General features: G+C 40.0%; 1 protein-coding gene across 3 annotated transcripts in view; it reads left to right on the forward strand.

Annotated features, from left to right (window-relative positions):
• tjp2a (tight junction protein 2a (zona occludens 2)) overlaps nt 1-20215 on the forward strand; it is a 36388-nt gene extending 16173 nt beyond the window's left edge. For 2 of the 3 annotated variants that reach the window (XM_042394387.1, XM_042394386.1), the window contains 23 exons: nt 3539-3592; nt 7411-7535; nt 8182-8284; nt 8433-9192; nt 9742-9845; nt 10079-10232; nt 11485-11596; nt 12086-12216; nt 12309-12393; nt 12556-12706; nt 13130-13238; nt 13885-14104; nt 14310-14497; nt 14615-14710; nt 14921-15000; nt 15094-15304; nt 15429-15529; nt 15686-15910; nt 16045-16149; nt 16760-16966; nt 17453-17530; nt 17753-17838; nt 17963-20215. In XM_042394387.1, the coding sequence (XP_042250321.1) occupies nt 3539-3592; nt 7411-7535; nt 8182-8284; nt 8433-9192; nt 9742-9845; nt 10079-10232; nt 11485-11596; nt 12086-12216; nt 12309-12393; nt 12556-12706; nt 13130-13238; nt 13885-14104; nt 14310-14497; nt 14615-14710; nt 14921-15000; nt 15094-15304; nt 15429-15529; nt 15686-15910; nt 16045-16149; nt 16760-16966; nt 17453-17530; nt 17753-17838; nt 17963-18119 (3642 nt within the window). In that variant the 3' untranslated portion in view covers nt 18120-20215. Of the gene's footprint in view, nt 1-1845; nt 2522-3538; nt 3593-7410; nt 7536-8181; nt 8285-8432; nt 9193-9741; nt 9846-10078; nt 10233-11484; nt 11597-12085; nt 12217-12308; nt 12394-12555; nt 12707-13129; nt 13239-13884; nt 14105-14309; nt 14498-14614; nt 14711-14920; nt 15001-15093; nt 15305-15428; nt 15530-15685; nt 15911-16044; nt 16150-16759; nt 16967-17452; nt 17531-17752; nt 17839-17962 lie in introns of those variants that run through there. The other variant, XM_042394385.1, reaches the window with a different exon arrangement.
• The last annotated feature ends 232 nt before the right edge of the window (nt 20216-20447 follow it).

Consider the following 20447-nt stretch of genomic DNA (forward strand, 5'->3'; position numbering starts at 1 on the left):
CTGTAGTTTATTCTTGGTATCCCCAGGAACCCCAGTGTGTTGTCCTTTATATGTTAAATATATTGAGATGAGGGTTAAAAGACATTTGAATTCCAGCAGGAGGGCAGACAGGGATCCTCATGTGTAAACACTGGCTGTGACACACACACATTTCCCCCCAAGACATTCACAAACTGTTCTCAGGCAAACACATATTAAACAAAAGTATGTTACGTCTGTCTTATCTAGAAGCCAAAGATCTGTAGCTGCACAGTTAAGAACCAGCATTCTTCTTCTGCGTGTTGAAGTAGGGAAAAATATAACAGTCATATCTTCTGATTTACTGTACATAAATTAAATGGCATTTTTTTATTTGGGACTTATGTTAATTATGGCATCCTGACACATTTTGTCTACAATTTCATAAAACATAGCAGTTTTTCTGCCTCAGCACTGATCAGCAGTGAAACCAGTATCAAAACATTTCAACCAATACTCAGTCATACTTGCAAAAGAAAGAAACTGAGAACTACAGCTGAAATTTTAATTTTAATTTTTGGTTAACAGAAAATTAGTAAACAATAATATTCCTTTTTCAAGGAAAAATGTCAAACATTTTCTGGTTGCAGCTTCTTCAGTGTGAGGATATGCTGCATTTATATTATTATAAACTGTTGTGTTGGTTGGACAAAACAAGATATTCAACATCACTTAAGGCTCTGAGGAGCTCTGATTGGCATTAAAACATAGTGAAAATATTTTATTATATTACCAAGACTCTAACATCCTATATGGTATAAATTCTGTTTTGGCTTGTAATAGATATTTCACCATCAAATGACATGACTATAATTATTATTATTTGATTTTTTGTCATCAAAGAAAAACCTAACAATGGGTAGGAAAGAAAAGCAATAAATGAAATGGACATGAAATTAATTTGTATAGTTGAAACGTTTTTTCCTATTCAGTAATTAATTTGAATCCTATTACACAATCAGAGAATAAGAAAACAACAGAGATTTTGTATAATGTTTGATTTGAATGTAGTGTTCTGAGTTGGACTAAGATCTCCAGACGCATCCCGTGTTTCTGTTTTTAAAAAGACTCGACTCCTTCTCTAAATAATTTGTTTTCTAAGTCACGTCCTGCGAGGATGACCCAGTATTTCAACTTCTCTCCTCATTAGTGGAAATGTGTTTGTGTTTTGTTATGTAATGGCCCACACTCAGGAGACTACGACTTATCCAGCAGGCCTGCCTGCAAACAACCATCACAATCATATCACATTGTACAAGAAGACAGTCTGATTAAACCGGTCTGGTCTACCCAAAGCACTTTTTCATTAGCTGCTTCTTCTTCTTCCTGCAACTGTAACTCTTAGTGCATCAAAGTCTCTTGTTGCTGCTTCCCACCGGCTAAGTAATTATCTTAGTTTCACTGGATAATGTGTCTCCTCTACTCACACAGCGTTCTCTTCTGTTACAGTTTGTTTTTGCCTTTCAGGTGTAAAGACAAATGAACAAGAAGAGAAGCAGCAGTGTCTTTATGCTTCTTATCTTTATTGATACAACAAACTCTCCACCTCAGTTGAGCATAACAACTAAATATTCAAAAATACTAAATATGCATACAAACAAAATATACTTATTCTGTTGCAGTCCTCAGGCACGACCCTGTCAAGCTGGTGAGCAGTCGTGTGTTTTGTCAATTGTTTGGAGAATTCAAGAAAATTCTTCAGATATTTGTCGTAATTGATCTGAGAAGAATAGTTTAATGACAGTGCCAAAACAAAACGTTTCTATTCTTTTCTCTATAATGTTCATTCACACAGTTATGTCAGCTCTCTGCTGTTTCCCTGCTGCTGCTGCTGGTCATCTGCTTTCTGCCAGAAGATCTTAAAAGTGGGTTATACTAGGTGTGCTGCCAACCCAAGTTGTGCCGGCATTTCACTAAGCCTGAGCCTGAGATGTCAGAGGCACATAGATTTCACTGTGTACTTTAGTTACCAAAAAACCCCCCAACAATTTAAAATCCCAAACACAACTCAGATTTGCACTCTGGGCATGTTTGGTGTCGGTTTGTCTTTGCAGATGTGTGAAACATCTGTAAAACTTTGAGGAGTGTCTGATATACGTTCTGGTCTGAGCGGGCATCAAGCCCAAAATGTGTTGTGTTATTTGTTGTGTTTGTGGATGAACACTCAGGAGTTTAATCACCGCGTGCCTGTGCAGGAGTTGGTGTGTTTGTATGTTTACACTGTGTGCAGACGGTGGGATTTGTGCTGAATGTAGGCCAGCAGAATCCCTCTTACGTCAAAGGCAGGCAGGCGGGCAGATGCAGGGAGAGAGCTGCTGGTGGTTGTGCAGCTGTGGCCATGGAAGAGGCAGTAGTGCACATCAGTCTGCCAGACCACCGTTGGCGGTGAACAGGGAGAGACGCGGATAGGAAGAGACGGGGAGAGCCAACGATGAAGACCATCCTCAGCCTGCACAGGAAATGGGCCCACGCGGTCAAGACCATACGCATCCTGCAGGGACTCGTGAGTGCGACTCTGCTATGATGGCTCAGATTTGATCAGATCAGTGGACGGGCAAGTGGCTCGGCCAGGCAGCTGCACCTGACTGGTTCTGTTATGGACACGAGTGTCTTTTTGTCAGTGTTGTTGTGTTTGTGTAATGGTTTGAGTTGAGTTGATCCAAACTTACAGAAAAGTAACTAGTTGTTACAAAAATGATCACTTGGGATCAAAAGTAATTTTGGTGTTTGTTAAAGGTAAAGGGTGTTGTAAATAGTTTGTCAAATCCACACCTTTTCATTGACTCAGTGGTAGATGTTTATACAGAAAATGAGTTATGATCTGTGTGTTTTCACTTTGTCTTGCATGATGGAATATTTCTGACAAAGGTAACTTTGTACTTCAATAGGACTGATACACAGATTTGAGTCATTTGTTAGTTGCTTAACAGGAAACTAATTTAAAAATAAAATTTTACTGGTTTCTTTCTTCTTCTCATTTGCAAAGATTTGGTTGTTTCTGTGTGTTTCATGTAATTGTAAATACTTTATGGGGGTTTTGACAGTCAGATAAACTGATTTAAAGACATCAGTTTGAGCTCTGGCATTTCTCATTAGTCTTGACAATAGCAAAATTGATTATTTTTAATAAAAGATGAAATGATAATAAAACTGTTAGTTGCTGCTAGAGACTGTTCTGTGTTGTCACTGTGTTGGTTGTTAACTGACATGAAGTGAAGCAGGTATTACAGTTGAATGATGATTTATGTAACCTGTTGGCAGGCGCTTTCATCCTTAATTATTTTGAAGTGCATTTTAAAGAAAGTTAATGGATGTTTATTTAATTTTTAATCAACACGAGTTTCTAAGTCAAACCTGTAAACAGCCCAGCAGAGGAATGTCATTGTTCTTTTGGGAGCTCCTGGTTGTGTAACAAAAGCACAGGCTAATGAACTGCCTTTGTTGTTACATCACGTAATACATTATTAATCTGTTCAGTGGAATGAAACCACCCATGGTAATCTTTCCTTTCTCTTCACAGAACCCGGTCATGGAGGAGACAGTGTGGGAGCAGTACACCGTGACCCTGCAGAGGGTGAGTCCATCTGCACCACATCTCGTCTATATTATTTACATTATAGGCATAAAGCCGGGCTCTTAAACCCCAGTGGTTCACACACACTGCTTTTGAATTATTAGTTTGACACATTTCAGTCAGCCAACAGTTAAAAGAGCAAAGAACGCCCAGAATACAGATGATACAGATATTCCCCTGCCCGCTTAATGACAGCCAGAGTAAACTTATGCAATCATGAAACAATTCTTAATTTTCGTTTTCAGAATTATGATGAATTAGTTTTGTCAGATGAGCTCCCAGTATGCTGAAAAACTAACACAGAAAGTTCACCTACATCAAGTTTTTTATGTCCAAATCTGAATGAATTGAAATAAAGGGGAATGAATATTTGATAAAGCTCTTAAAACCCACTGTAAGCTATTTACTCAGCATTAAACACAAAGTTAGCAACTAGACAGTGAAGACAGTTGAGCATTTAGCAGCTAAAGAGAAAAGTATTTCCCTCAAGAGTTGGTGGAGACCAAAAAAGAAGTGAAGGACAGTGAATGTGAGACTTAGATTCCTCAGGTGGACACAAACATGACACCAAATGAAGGCTAGTGTTGCTCCGGGTTTGCTCAGTGTGGGGTCAGTGTTGTGTTCACAACTTGTTGCAATGCTCCCAATTGGCCAAAAACAATCAATTAATGCAGGTTTACATTCATAGAGTAAAGAAAATATATATGAGATTGATTGGTTCAATTAAAAAATGTGTTGAGCGAGGTTGTGCTGTACATCTGAAATACTGACTACAGCCCTGCATTTCCTGTGGTTGAGATGGCTTGAAATGATTAATCAATCAATCAGTTGACAGAAACTTTTATACAATTAGTGGCAGTTGATTGTCAGTTATCAAGCAAAAACACCAAATCTCTCAAAATATTATGATATGTGGTGCTATTAAATTTAATTTTATTACAAAATGAATATACTAAGAGAGAAAGGATAGCCTAAGTTACAAGTTTTGAGTCTGCTAATTTGTGTTTAGGACTGTCATTTGACAATTTTTGTCATTAGCCAAACCAATATTTTTCTATATCTTACCTTGAGAGATGTTTCATGTTATTCTATTTAATTAAAAAAGACAAACTTCTCAAGTGTCAAGAACTTTGCCTAAATAAACATTGGCAAAGTTCTGATTTAAATCATGAACTGTTTGATTGAATTAGTAAACAGGATTAGATCTGACCAGACATTCAATGCCAGCTGTAGGTACGTACATGTTTTCAACACTCTGAGCCACTGACACTACAAGTAATAATACTTTGTTACATTTGGATTTGTCACATTTGTTCCACATTTTGCCAGCAGCCAAGTGAATCAGGTCCCACATTGTTGTTAATATTAAACACGTGTACGACTGTGTGAGCAGAGCAAACCAGTTGAGCTTAGTTAATCACCATGATGAGCTCATTGTCTCGTGCTGCACTTCTCTGAAGCCAGAAAAGCAGATTTAGTGCAAAAAGGTCCTCTGCTTCAGGCATGTGACCCCTGACTCTCAACCCCACCACAGCTGTCACTCGCTTTTTACATCTACTTTTTGTTCTCTTATTTGTTCAGAGTCTCTTTAAACGAGACGCTGCTGCTGCTGCCTCTTTCCCTTGTTGTGTCCTCCAGAACATCTCTCACCTTATTTAAGAAAAACACAGTCTGCAAGAGTCTGTGAGGCTCCTCTGATCTTGAAACACAACATTTATGAAATATTCATTACACAATATAATAGTCTTCTGGTTTTTAGTTAGAAGAAATGCTTTATTTATCAGGGACAATTCACATTAATTGACTTCATTATCATGTAAATGTACCACATTTAGCCAGATGGCTCATTTTCATCTGCATGTTGACATAAAACAAAATTGAAAAAGACAAAGGGCAGACAAACACTGAAGCACATAGAACAGGAGCATTAAAAACAAAAATTCATCTTTTATCATTTTTTGGAGCAAATGTAAAAATAGACCTGCAACAGTCAGTCAATTAATCAATTAGTCAATTGACAGAAAATTTATTGGCAACGATTTTGATAATCGATTAATTGTTTTTTTGTGTTGATCAGTCTTTTTTTTAATTGCCTGGTTCCAGCCTCTTATATGTGAATGTTTTCTGGTTCCTTCAGGCCTGTGTGATTGTAAACTGAACATCTGTGGGTTGCTGACTGTTGGGTTGCATCTTGGGCTTTGACATTTTGTTGACCAAACAACTAATCAATAAATGAGACTGAGTTATTAATAACTTATACAGACAAGACTTAACGTTACAAAATATAGTGTTATATTACAGAATATAGTGTTGTAAGCAAATACACAGACACATAACACACACAAAACATGTAAAGCAAACAATGTTAAACACATACAGCAGGCATGTTGAAAACAGACGATGGACAGAAGGTGAACAGGGATTTTAATGCATTTTCTCTTTAAATTAAAATCAATTTTAACTCTGTACAAATAGGTAACAAACTCAAAATGTGGGGTTAAATCAACAGATAAACTTCCTTTGTGTTATGTGTACCTTAACTTGTTCAGATTACTGGAATCAAAGCTAAAACAAACATGGAGGATATCAAGACAGAGGCAGAGATTTAAGAACACTGTTCTGGATTTTACAGTTTAAATGGCAAAGCAAAGCTTGATATGATAAAAATGTTTATTAACTCTGACTTTGGCAAAGTCAAGTAGGTATTTTGTAATAAAGTGCTTTTATGAAGTGGGCACCACAGATATCCCAGCAACACACACACAGACACACACACATTTACAACCTGTTTCACACCATTAATCCCATCACCAATGCCTTGACTGCACACTGGCAGGCTTCCTTGGCTTCTGTCATTTTTAAACCCCTTTATACCAGTGTGACATGTCTGCTTTTTCTTGGTTAGAAAAAATTCTCCAGCCTGTCGGGCTCATGAAACCTTTTCAAAAATCAGATAACGTCAAACATACTTTGTTGTCGAGCTTAAAAAAGAAAAGCCCACAACCTGACATGACATTTTGGAGACATCTTACTGCAGCAGTCTGTTTCTCCTTACATTATTTGATTCTACGCCTAAGATTTTTATAACAGGAAGTAGGATCTTTCAAACATCTTTTTAATATTTAAGACTGTTCATGTCTTCTTCCGTGTTCCTTGATTTTTGCCTCCATTCGTTTCTGTGCTCGCACTTTCACTCTCCCTCTGCCTCCAACGGCCATCTGCTGCTGACAGAAGGAAGTGGTGAATTGTGTGTTTTTTAAGTACAGATGGAAGGGCGGGGATAAAGAGAGAGGGTCATCAAATCTCTGACCTAATCTCATCTGGGCAAACTGGAGCAGTGGCAGGTACATGTAGAACCACTCAGAGCCAAAACACATTTCCAAAGAAGCAAGAAGCCTCTGCTACTTGTGTCTGTAAATTAAGAGCACATCTTTAGTGTGTGCAGTGTACACTAACACACACACACACTCATACACACTCATACACACTTGACACTTTAGAACATTACGAAGCCAAGGATTAGCATGGATGTTAATCACACACACACACACACACACACACGATACACAGAGCTACAGACGATGAACTCGGAGACACTGAGCTGCTGCACAGTCATACATGACATGTAATCACAATTAGAGTCAAAACCCTTTTAATCACCATGTACAATGCACATACTGTTCAGCCATGATAATACAGTGTGAGCTGATACACACCACAGGGATTACAGGCCCACACACACACACACACACACACACACAGTGACATAGAATAGATGGAGACTCCACATGATTTACATGTTTTTTTTGTGTTCTCAGGATTCAAAGATGGGCTTTGGCATCGCGGTGTCAGGCGGGCGGGACAACCCAAATGAGGAAAGTGGCGAGACATCCATTGTGGTGTCCGATGTCCTGCAGGGAGGACCCGCTGATGGCTTGTTGTTGTGCGTACTTTTTTTTTGTTTTTTGTTTGTTTTGGTCTTCATTTACTATAAATGTCTAAACTCAGCACGCTCACAAAACATTTCTAAACTTTCAAGCAGTTTAGTTGAATTATTTAAAAGCTACATTACTGACAAACTAAATAACTTTGTGTCAAGTGGTGGAATTCATTCTTATTCAGTTAAGACAACAATTCATGTCCCATTCAGTAGTGATATTACTTAAACAATCCCTCGTAGACATTTGGATCAGTAAAGTCCTTAAAATTGACAAAATAATTCTCAGTATATTTGAAAACCTGTTTTATTATTTTAATAGTCCAAAAAACAAAAAGCTAGCCAGAATATTTTTTAGGATTTCATCTTCTTTTCTGTTTTGAAACATTTGATACTGACCTGTTACAAGAGTCTAACGTTCAAAACACCAAAACAATCTCTAAGAATACTGTATCAAAGGATTTATTTCTCCACTTTATGGACCTCATCAGAAAGGCTCCAAGCAGTTTTTTAAACTGACACAAAGCCATTAATGTTCCACCAGTTACTGAAGGTTTATATTAAAATGTAAATGGATTGAACATTCAATTCAATTCATTCATAACTAACTGAGTTTAGCATGTTTAGCTCATATCCATGTCTCTGTGTTTAGTGAGAATGACCGAGTTGTGCAGGTGAATGCCATCCCCATGGACGGGGCCCTTCACGCCTTCGCTGTCCAGACCCTCAGGAAGTGCGGCAAAGTAGCAAAAATAGTAAGTTAAGCATTTGGTTTGTTGTTTGAACCATGTTATTGTTTTGTTATTTAGTAATAAAGAAGTGTTTATTTAAGTGACATAATTTATAATCTTTATAATCTAAGTCTTTCGTTTTTATTGAAACATTCTTTGTCTCTATTAACAGACAGTGAAGAGGCCCAGGAAGGTTCCGGTAAATCTCATGAACTGTCCCCCGTCACCCGATGACCGAGTCTTCAACAACGACTACACTGACGACTACAACTACGATCAGGACCGCCGCAGTGTGTACAGCGGGCGGAGTGGCGGCGGGCGGGATCATAGCCCAGAGAGGGAGCGAGGTGGCGGAGGCTACATGGATTCCGGCTATCAAACACGTGAGCGTGACTACGACAGAGACTATGACCGGCGGGAGCGGGGCAGGAGCATGGAGAGAGACCTCAGCCCGGACCGGCAGTACAGGAGGGACGGCAGCAGAGGTCGCATGTTGGACAAAGAGCGCAGCCCAGATCGCCGCTACAGGAGCGACCACATGCTGGACCGTGACTACAGCCCGGACAGAAGGTACCGCAGCGAGCGAGCATTAGACCGAGACCACAGTCCCGACCGGCGCTACCGCAGCGAGCGAGCCCTCGACCGTGAGTACAGCCCTGACCGACGCTACCGCAGCGAGCGTACGCTTGACCGCCACAACAGCCCGGGACGCAGCCACGGGGGCGACCACAGCTTCGAACGGGGACGCGAACGCATCCCTAGTGACCCGAGGAAGTATGATGAGCCACTGAAGCGGAGCGGAAGCAGGGACCGCCTGGAACGCTCGCCATCACCCGCTGCCATGCCCATCCCTATGCCACGCCCCATCCGGGACTTGGACGCACTGGAGAAACCACTGAATGTGCTGCTGCTCAAGAACCGGCCCAACGAAGGTGAGAACAAACCTTGTTTTGAGTTATTGTTCATTCTCGGTGACAAAATGCAGTTGGTACTTCTCAAAACCTCCAAGACAGTCTAGCCCAAATTTTCTTTCCTCTACACCTGGAAACTGTTTCCACGTTTAACACTTTGCAACAACATCTCTTATAAAGAATCAAGAGCACATAAAAAGTAATGATAGTTTTGAAGGGATGGTGATTGAAATTTTTGGGAAATGTTTTTCTCCAAAATACACGCATATTGTTGAAAACCACCGATAGAGGAAAGTGTTGTTCACCGAATTCTGTGACCATAAGATTTTCAGTTTGTGTCAAAGTATGTTTATGCTGTTTCCCCTTTACTTAACCTAAACCCAGACTTATCCCTAACCCTAAGGGGAAGCGGACTTTGACACAACACATCTTGTCAATGCTAAAATAATTCATTTTCAGATCACAGAATCTGTGCGAGTAAGTCCACACACAGTCTAATCAGACCAAAGTCCCTTATATACTGCACAGAGATTATATCATCATTATATCATATTTTTTCTTGTTTTCCAGAGTATGGCCTTCGTCTGGGCAGTCAGCTCTTCATCAAAGAGATGACCAGCACAGGACTTGCCAGCAGAGATGGAAACCTGCAGGAAGGGGACATAATACTGAAGGTAATGTCACCGTGTTTCCTCAAAGTGCTAATCATGGACGAGCTTCATGACAGAATAGGATTGCAACAAATCTTTATTTATCTTATCTTTATTATCTTTATCATGATCGGTCTCTTTCCATAACAACTATTTGGATGCATAATTTCACAGGCTCCTACACTGCTGCATTGTGTCTCGGTACTTTATGCAGTGATAAGCATCTGAACGTCTCCTAATCTCCTCTTCTCTGTCAGATTAACGGTACGGTGACAGAAAACCTGTCTCTCACCGACGCGGGGAAACTGATCGAGAAGTCTCGTGGGAAGCTGCAGCTGGTGGTGCAGAGAGACAAACAGCAGGTGTTGATCCGAGTCCCCCCGATGGTTGACAGCGACTCTGAGCTCGATGGTGAGAGACAATCGAAACTGAAAAGCAGCAGGTCCTATCCAGTGTAAACGCAAACGTGGCGTGTGGCCATCATCATCATGTATTAACCCACTACATATGAACTTCATATGACTCAAATGTGGAAATGTTGTTGCTGTTGTTGTTGTTGATGTTTTGTATTTACCCATCAAACCTGTTTTCCCTTCATAAAATAAAGGTTTTACTCACACGTCAGTTTTTAGTTATTATTTAAATATTACATAGTTTGTGCAAATATTTCACAAAGCAGGCAGGTAGCACTGTGAGCTAACCAGACATCCACCAAACAATCATGATTAATCCTCCACCTTCATGATAACTCACTCTTTTATACCTATTTTTAATGTCACATGACCAACTGGAGTGCTGTGATTGGTTGGGACCAATCTATATAAGTGGTATGAGTGGATTGTTCGCTCACCAAACATCTGCAGGGAGGGGGGAATAGCCGGAAGACTTGTGACCCACTTTGTCCGATTTTGGGACTGTGAGTATGTGTGTGTGTGTGTGTGTGTATGTGTGTGTGAAAGTGCTCACCCGCCTTTGGCAGGGTGATCTAATCCACCACCATAATCCTGCTATTGGATATGACAGAATTTCATTATGTTAAGGTTCGCACCACAGCAGCTGTCTGGTTTCTGCCATCCAGGATCCCTCTCTGTGAAGATCTCTGACAACAGTAGGGACTGACTGCGTGTGTGTATGTGTGTGTGTGAGTGAGAGGATTTTCAGCTCTGCATGGTTCAAATCACCTGAAGTACATTTACTTAAATTTGCTCTCTGTAACGCTAGTGCTGCACTTTATTACTGCTGTCATGTTAAAATTCATGGAAATATAATCAAACATTTTTCTCTGTTGCATTTCAGTGTTCTTCGTCATGATCAAGATCCTTGCTAATGCATATATTAGTGGGTGTTCTCCATTTAGTGTAGTGATCTGACCTTCATTTGTCTGGCACTGGTGTATTTTTCTACTTCATGACCTGTGGGCCATTTGAATTGTGTAAAAAGCCACATTATGTAATTTAAAAATTACTGGAGCATCAAGGAGAAATGAATGATTATTTTTTTTACTTTTCTAGACTTGTTTTAATCATCTGAACATGAAGACGATACGGAATCAGAGACACTTAAGTCAAAATTTGGTTTTGGTCGTGGTTCGGAACGTTATGATATTTTTTTCAATCTGTTTTTTTTGTTTGTTTGCATTGTTTTTGTTTTTTTTTCCCCCCAGATATCTCCGAGATCGAGTCTTACCGCTCCTACTCTCCGCAGGATGACAGGCGGGGCCACCACTCCGACCTCTCCTCCCACTCCTCCAATGAGAGACTCAGAGAGAAGCCCAGGTAAGCTGTTGTCAAACCTTCAGTCACACCTAAAGATTTAACTGCTTGAACTTTATTGTACTCAGGAGATACAGACATGTACACAAGGCCAAACCACTCCTGAATAGTCTGCTTTGGTGAAATCTCTTAATCGGCAACATCGAAAATTAGATTTTCAAGACATTTTTTCTTAGAAAGCTCATCAATAAAGGCATGTATTGATTGTGTTTTTCTTAACTTTTGACATAATTTATTTTGTGGCTTCATCATCTAAATATGAGTCCATATTCACTGAGATATCTTCAGAGATTTTATTATCCCAGTGTTGTTAAATACAGCAGAAAAAATCAGGATAATGCAGGATTATGTCGATTCATGCTTCATGAAGCTTAGCCAATCCATCACATCCAATATCAGAATTGCCACAGTAACAATTTATAAACTAAATGTTTCTTGAAGCTCTATTAAAGATGAGACATAATATAATAATTGAATTTCTGATCATTCTAGAGAGGATCCACCTAACAGGTTGGCAAAAATGGGCGCCATGCCAACACCATTCAAAGGTCCTGACAGAACCGTAGAAGACATGCCCCCGTTGCAGTCGGAGAGGGAGGAGCCAAGAGCAGAAACACCACCAGGTAAACTGGTTTCTCCTTCTGAATGTCCTAAACTTAAATAATACACCTGTTAATGTGAAACATTTTCATGTGTTTTTTGTCCGTTTGTGCAGTACCAGCAGTCACTGTGGCCCCAAAGTTTCACGCTCCTCCTAAGGTGCCTCTAAAGCCAAGCATGGATGACCAGGAAGTATATGGGTCAGTTTATCACAAATAATAATTCATATTTGAGCACACATCTGTTTGTTCATCTCTCCCTGTCCAAAGACCCATAGTTTGGAGAATTGACTTTGACTTTCTTTCCTCTTTCATTCCCTTTCATTTGCAACTGTATGATGAAATCTTGCTCACATCATCCAGGCCGAACACAGTGATGGTCCGTTTCCGGAAAGGTGATAGTGTGGGTCTGAGGCTGGCAGGAGGAAATGATGTTGGTATCTTCATTGCTGGTGTTCAGGAGGACAGCGCAGCTGAGCAGGAGGGTCTCCGCACAGGAGATCAGATCATGAAGGTGAGGCGTCTTTTGTCCCAACATTCAAAATCTGCAAAAAACATTCAGATGAATCAATAGCACAAGACACTAAATGTGTTAATTAGGCTTTCCATTAGGCTCTGACTAGGTTGTAGGTACTAATTAAAAAGTACTATAAACATATCATGATAACAAAAGGCATGAAAGGTAAAGGCAAAATTAAAATTATGAAAAACAAAATCATGAAAGGCATAATTTATGTTGTAAATATATTCCAGAGGCAAGATTAGAAGTTGCTATCACTCCAAATGTATTAATAGTAATGTAAGTTATTAATGATTTAAACATTGGACCTTTAACTGATAACTGTATGTTGTGTCTCAGGTTGTATTGACATCTATTCTATACCATTTCACTGTTTCTAATGGCATTTCTTATTCTTGTCTGTTTTGTCCGTCTCAGGTGAACAACATGGACTTCAGAGGTATGGTGCGTGAGGATGCGGTCCTCTACCTCCTGGAGATTCCCAAAGGAGAAGATGTAACCATTCTTGCTCAGAGCAAACCTGAAGGTACTGTGTGCAGCATGAATAATTATAAAAATTCTTGTGTAGAGCACCTTTCATGCAAAGATGCAGCCCAAAGTGCCTTATAATACAAGATCAAAAACTAAGTTAGGCCAGAAACTAAAATGAAAATAAACAATAAGTAAAAAGTTTAATGACAATACATTAAAACATTAAACATGATACCAATAAAGTAAAAAAAAATGTATATGAATACCACAGATTAAAATTTAACAAAGTTGAATAAATGGCTGCTAATAAAACAAATACAGACTTTGTTTGCTATGAATAATAAAATTGTTAAAAACAAAAAGATAAAGTGCGCCCTGGTAGCCTACTGGTTCAGACGCGTCCCACATAACCACAACCTGTTGTTTCATGTCCAAATTAATGTCTAACCAATATACTGCTGATTCACTTCATGGTTTCACATAATTGATGTGCACATCAATAGAAATGTATTCTAGATTTATGAATAATTTCACACGGATACACCTTGTGGATAGAGAAAAGCAGTGGGCCCAGAATCAAACCCTGTGGTACACCAAATCCACTGCAGTACCTAGAGGTCATGTTTCATTTTTAGTTATGTTTTGTAGTCCTATGGCTCAGAATGACATAATGTTTTTTTGCATTTTCCTTTCTGTTTCAGTGTACAAAGACATTTTAGCATCTGGCAGAGGCGACTCTTTCTTCATCAGGACCCACTTTGAGTATGAGAAGGAGGCTCCCCAGAGCCTTCCTTTCATCAGAGGAGAGATCTTCAAAGTGACAGACACTCTTTATGATGGAAAGCTGGGCAACTGGCTGGCAATCCGTACTGACAAAGACAACCAAATGCTGGAGAAAGGAATCATCCCTAACAAGAGCAGGTGATGGTTGTGGGGTTTGGTATATGTGCATCTGTAATGTTAGTGTTGGCCATGCTGACGTAAATTCCCTGGCTGTGGAGCAGCTGCCAACAAATAAAGTCAAAAATCATTAAGAACCATGTGGAAATGTGAAACTTTTAGAACTAAACAGAATTGGTTATTAGACATGATTCTGACTAAAGCTCATTTTTGTTTTATATCACAGAGCCGAGCAAATGTCCAATGTCCAGAATGCTGCTCGGGCCGCATCAGGCAACGACAGAGGAGACTTCTGGAGGCTGAGAGGTCAAAGGGCGGCAAAGAAGAAAGATCTCCGCAAGAGCCGAGAGGACCTGACTGCTGCTCCAGTCACCACACGATTCCCAGCCTATGAGAGAGTGGTCTTGCGTGAAGGTACTCTAAAAGTTATCCACCAGACTGTGCAGTTTCACAAGAGGTATATCATTGCTGTCCTGTGTTTTTCCAGGATGTCTGTGGCTGAACTTGTATTCTGTCTATTGTTTTGTTCAGCTGGTTTCAAGAGACCTGTGGTGATTTTCGGGCCCATTTCTGACATAGTGAATGAGAAACTGGCCAACGACATGCCACACGAGTTTGTCATCGCCAGTAAGTGCTTACATCATTACTACTTTGTTGAGCTTGTTTAACAGCTGTAACACATTTGTTTTTTGTATAACACATATACTTACTGAATATTGAAAGTATTTCAGGATGACAGGGCGGAGTTGTGAGCCAACTCTGAATCAGTGCCAACAAAAACAGATTGTTGCTCATATACTTCATTCTGCTTTGTGAATAATTTATTTCCTCTTTCAGAAACGGAGCCTAAGGATGCAGGAAGTGAGAAATCCTCCGGAGTGGTGAGACTAAACACCATTCGACAAATCATTGAACAGGTTTGTATTCTCTTGGTGGAAAAAAAGCATCTTAACAGGATGAAAATGCTGTTACACCATCTAACATTTGACCACATCTTCCTGTTTCCTCAGGACCGTCATGCTTTATTGGACGTGACTCCCAAAGCCGTGGACACCCTGAACTACACCCAGTGGTACCCTATTGTCATCTTCCTGAACCCAGACAACAAGCAAGGTGTCAAGACCATGAGGAACCGACTCATGCCCGGATCCACCCGCAGCACACGCAAACTGTACGAGCAGTCCGTCAAGCTGAGGAAGACCTGCTCACACCTTTTCACTTGTAGGTTATTCACTTTTAAAAGTCACAAGATGCTTTTCAGAATTCAAGACTGCAAATAGTAACAACAATCAAGTAAAACCTAAAGTACAAAAATGAAACTTATGTTGTTTTTGTGCACGCTTAGCAACCATCGACCTGAACTCAGCCAATGACGCATGGTACGGCAGTGTGAAAGATATGATCCGGGAACAGCAGGACAGAGCTGTGTGGGTGTGTGAGGGCAAGGTGAGTCTTGTTATCTGTGTGACTGACATACTGCTTGCATAACAGGCATAGTAATATGAACTTTTCTATCATGCGTAGGTGAGTTTGACTGAGTAATAATACATCCAGTAGTGGATTGATGTAGTCATCTTTCTCTCTCTCTCTTCCTTTCCTCAGCTGGACGGTTCAGAGGAGGACCTGGATCTCCATGACGACCGCATGTCCTACCTGTCAGCGATGAGTGCAGACTACCTGAGCATGGACAGCCGGCTGACCAGCGACTACGAAGATACAGCGGATGAAGGCGGGGCTTATACTGACAACGAGCTGGACGAGCCATTGGACGAACCCCAGCCTGTGTCGGCCATCAGTCGATCTTCAGAGCCCGTACTGCCAGAAGAGGTGGGAAGAAGATGCACCCTTTAACAGCCGCCCTTCTAATTCTCACCATCAATTACTCGTTTTTAAAATGTGTGTGTTTGCATAGCCTGACCCCGTCAACCCTCCTGTGTCTGTGTCTGTGTGTGTGTGTGTAGAAGGCTCACCCTGAACCCCGGGCTCGTATGAGGAAGTCAGGCAGCAGAGAGGTGCTGAACAGAGAGCCCAGTCCTCCCCCTGCATTTGTCCCTGAACCCCCGAAGGTGAGACCCCCTTCCTCCTCCTCCTCCTCCCTCCCAAAAACTCCTCATCAGACATAAAGTAGAATCAGACTACATCCACAGTAAGGCATCTACATTTTTAAACGTGGTTTTTATGTGAAAACATTGTGCGTTCACACATTTTCAGGTTGTTTTGGTAAAGCTCTCCACTCACACTGAACAAAACCAAAAAAAAAAAACTGCATCACAGCCAACATCTGGTCAGGAGCAGGACAGACAGACTGCAGGAAAGTCTCAACTCATTAAACCTCCGTTGTCCCCTTCTTCTCCGTCATCACCTACACCTTGTTTTAATACAAACTCACAATGTTGTTCTCATTCACATATTTTTCTGTTTCTGTTGCCAGACAATTAAACTAGTAGAATATTGTTTTGATCTGCAACCAAACAATCAATCCCAAGCTGATGATCACAATATCACCTGGCAAATTAGAACAGAAATCGGAAATGTGGCCTGGTTTTGTAGGTGTAATGTAGAAACTGCTTCTGGAGCACGGACATGTCTTAATTTGAAGGAGCAGGATGCTGAAGCAGACTGTCCCGAAGGTTTCAAATGGACCAAAATATCCTGAACAGTCCTTTCCTGTGACAGGTGCGGGCTCAGACTCGGACTGACTCATCACGCAGCTATGACTCACACTCCAGCAGCACCATCAGCAGCGATGCAGCGGGCGGAAGCAAGCCGCCTCCCCCTCCTGTGGCCCTGAAGCCCGTCGTCCGTCTGAACCAGGCGTCAGAGGAGCAGAGCCCGAGGAAGGGGGAGGAGGAGGATCCCGCCAACAAATCCTTCCTGGGCAAGGTTAGTATTATTATTATTATTATTATTATTATGCCTTTGTTTATGACTGTTTTAGATCAACAAAGTAACTCATGTGTACAACAGATTCCTGCTAATATTCTACAGATTTTTCTGACTCATCCAGCATTTAAAATGATTTTTCCTCTGTTTCTTTGCCTTTGATATGTTAATATATTTTTATTCAATTTTCTTCTTCTGTCACTTTCCTTGCTTCTAATATGAAATAGCAAATGGGTGACCAGGTAACTGAATATGTCTGCATTTTACCTTGAATGTTTGTTGTCCTCCCTTTAAATCTGTAAGCACTCATCATTTGTGTCCATTGTGATGGTGCTCAACTGTTTTCATTCCTCTATGTCACTATCACTCAACTGTTTCATTTGACAGCCAGTCTGTGAGTTTATATGAATCATACCATGGAGATGCATCTATCATGTATCAATAAAAGAAGAATATTAATGTTAACATTTATTTATTTCCTCTAAGATTAAAGCTTTTGAGAAGATGGACCACCTGGCCCGAGCTCAGAGGATGCTGGAGCTGCAGGAGGCAGAAAACGCTCGAGTATGTGTTATTGTCACTTTTTTAGCAATTCTCTACTAATCTAATAATATATTCAAAATATCTCAATTTCCTGTAATTCCTTGAGTATTTAAAAACAAGAAACAAACGTTGGAGACAGCTGCAAAACCTCTTCTAGGCTCTTGGGGTTTATCAAGATGTCTCATGGTATGTTTTTTTGTATTAGTTCTGACATATCTGGGTCTCGTTCCACTCTCCATGCAGCTGGAAATTGCCCAGAAGCATCCAGACATCTACGCCATCCCAGTAAAACTGCCAAAACCCAACCTCAACCGTCCTCAGCCAATAGGGTGAGAGCATCAGTCTTCTTCATCAGTTCTTTTTATAAGATATTGTAAGTTATTATCCATTTGTCTAATAAAAAAAAATAACGTCAAACTGCTGGATGACTGCTGTCTGTGTTTGTGTGATCAGTTCAAGCTCCAATCCGGAGCCGCAGACTCCATCCAGGCCACCGTACTCCGAGACGAGAGGACACGAAGATGATGAGGCGGAGTACCGCAGACAGCTGGCTGACCAGACCAAGAGAGGATACTACAATCCCCAGAAATACAAAGACACCGAGCTGTAGGTCAAACCAGGAAGTGACGACATGACTACACACTGCTGGAGTCCTTCCATGTAGTTGCTACATAACAGCTGTTAACAGCTTAGGCAGCTTCACCTTGATATGAACTCCCAGAACTTTGTGTGTGCAGTCAGGTTCATGGAAAGACGTTGATGTCAACACATTTTGTACAGCAAGTATTCAATCAGCCTGGAGAAACACAATGATAGTGTGTTTTTTTTTTTACCTTCTCACCCGTCCTGGCAGGTTTGTGTCATGTGCTTCTTCAGACCTGATATTTCAGTGTATATAATGTTTTAATGTGTCTGAAGAGGTTTTTGTTATGAGTGAGTCCCCCCCCCCCACTCCTCCCCTCATAACTCTAATATGTAGTTCCTCTTATATCAGCATTATTTAGTCACAGACCTAAGCATCTGTTTTTCTGAGAGATAAATGCCTTGTGATTTTTGAAAACCCACACAGTTGTTTAATAACTCCAGAATCCTCAAAAACTCTTCCGTCTAGCTGGAAGTCCTTCTATCTACCTCCTCTATCTATCCTGGAAGCTGGTGTTGCCGTGTCTCCTTGATCATTTTTTAGAAAGAAGAAAGATGCAATTTTGGTATTTTGTATGGAAAACAAATGTAACTTACATTTTGTTTTCACGTTGTACAAAGTGAGCAAGGATATACTGTATGTCGTGTCCTGCTACCATCTTTGTTTTTGATCAGGAAAGTCACAACTTGGAAAATGGGTAAAAAAGTGTTTTTTTAATTTTGCAGCAGACAGAACATTTGTTCATCCAGATAGTTAGAAGAGTCTTTGAGGATTCTGGAAATTCAGAACTGTGATAAGTGTTGAACAACCTGCATTTTTTAAAGATTGCTGGGTATTTATGTTTTAGAAAAACAGATGCTAATACATGAGAAGCGCACCAAGCTGCACCCAAACCACTGCAGACAGTATCTGGACTGTTTGGTTTTACATTCTATTAGTGAGTGGTTTGCAGGGCCACCAACACTTTTCCCCAATGTTAAATAGCATGTTTAAGACATGTTCATACAAGAATAATGTTAAAATCAATGTGTCAGTTTGGTTTCCATCCAAACTCTTCCTCTTAATCACTCTCTTGTCAAGTATTCTGAGTTATTGTTCACCTCTACATTGCCAGTCGAACATTTGTATATACATAGCGCTGTGTAAAATGCGTGCATTCTGGGAAGCAGCACATTTTAAAGTGCCTTGTAGCTCTTAATGGACAAAGTCATCAGACGCAGAGTGCATCAAATAGAAACACGTTCCATAATGTGGACCAAACAATAGAGGGTGACTTTTTTTTTATCAAGTCTAATAAAATAGTTATAGATTTAATCAACTGGAAACTCTTCCATTTTATTTTCCTGACTGACTTCCTTAGTAGGGTAGCACATCGCCTTCACCAAAGAAAAATTACAAGTCACAATAACAGAAACAACATAATGTAAACAATAAAGTACCGAAGGATCTGATAATAATAATAATAATAATACAAATTCACGAGATCTGTCTTAAATAATAAGAATATGAGATTCTTATTCATAATTATGACATGAGGATCTTTTAAACATAAGATTCATATCTGTTAATTATGAGACATGATCTTATTATTACAAGTTTTGTGTATACAAGTTTAAAAAGACGAGAAAAGTCTTCTTTTTTTTTTTTTCTGGAACAGACAAACCAGGTAAATGATGTCACAGAGTTCACCTGTTCAAATATTGCATTAATGAAACATTCAAATGCAGTTTGATGAGTTTGTTTGTCAGGTTTGAGATGGATGTAAGCTGTGCAGCGCAGCATTGAGCTGACGCTCTGTATATTTGTCTTTATTTGCCGCTTGCAACAAGAGACAATAACATTTTTATTGCATGTTTTTATATTGAATATACGCTCAAATCAGTCTGACAGTCAGATCAGTCTTTGTACACGGGCACATGAGGAATGTGGTGACGACAATCATGTTGGTTGATCAGTTTCTTTTAAATGTATGTTAGTTTGTGATTTTTTTTTAGTTTGTGGTCTTCTGAGTATTACAGATCAGACTCTTGGGAAATTCTAATTAATAAATTGGTTTTTTTTTACATTATGTCTGTTTGAAAGTGTCACGTTCCACTTTTGTTCTTGGAGCAGTTTGGAGAGATTAAATGTTTTAAGATTTCACACCTAAAGGGCAGTCCACATCAGTTTGAAGTATTTCTTGAGCATTCTTGATGTCACTCAGATTTGCTTCAGTTTTAACAAATATACCAATCCACACGACTCCAAGAGAAACCTGTCAACATGCAACATTTAAAAATGTAAACTGGTTTCGAG

This window comes from Thunnus maccoyii, chromosome 19 (assembly GCF_910596095.1).
Source record: "Thunnus maccoyii chromosome 19, fThuMac1.1, whole genome shotgun sequence".
NCBI lineage: Eukaryota > Metazoa > Chordata > Actinopteri > Scombriformes > Scombridae > Thunnus > Thunnus maccoyii.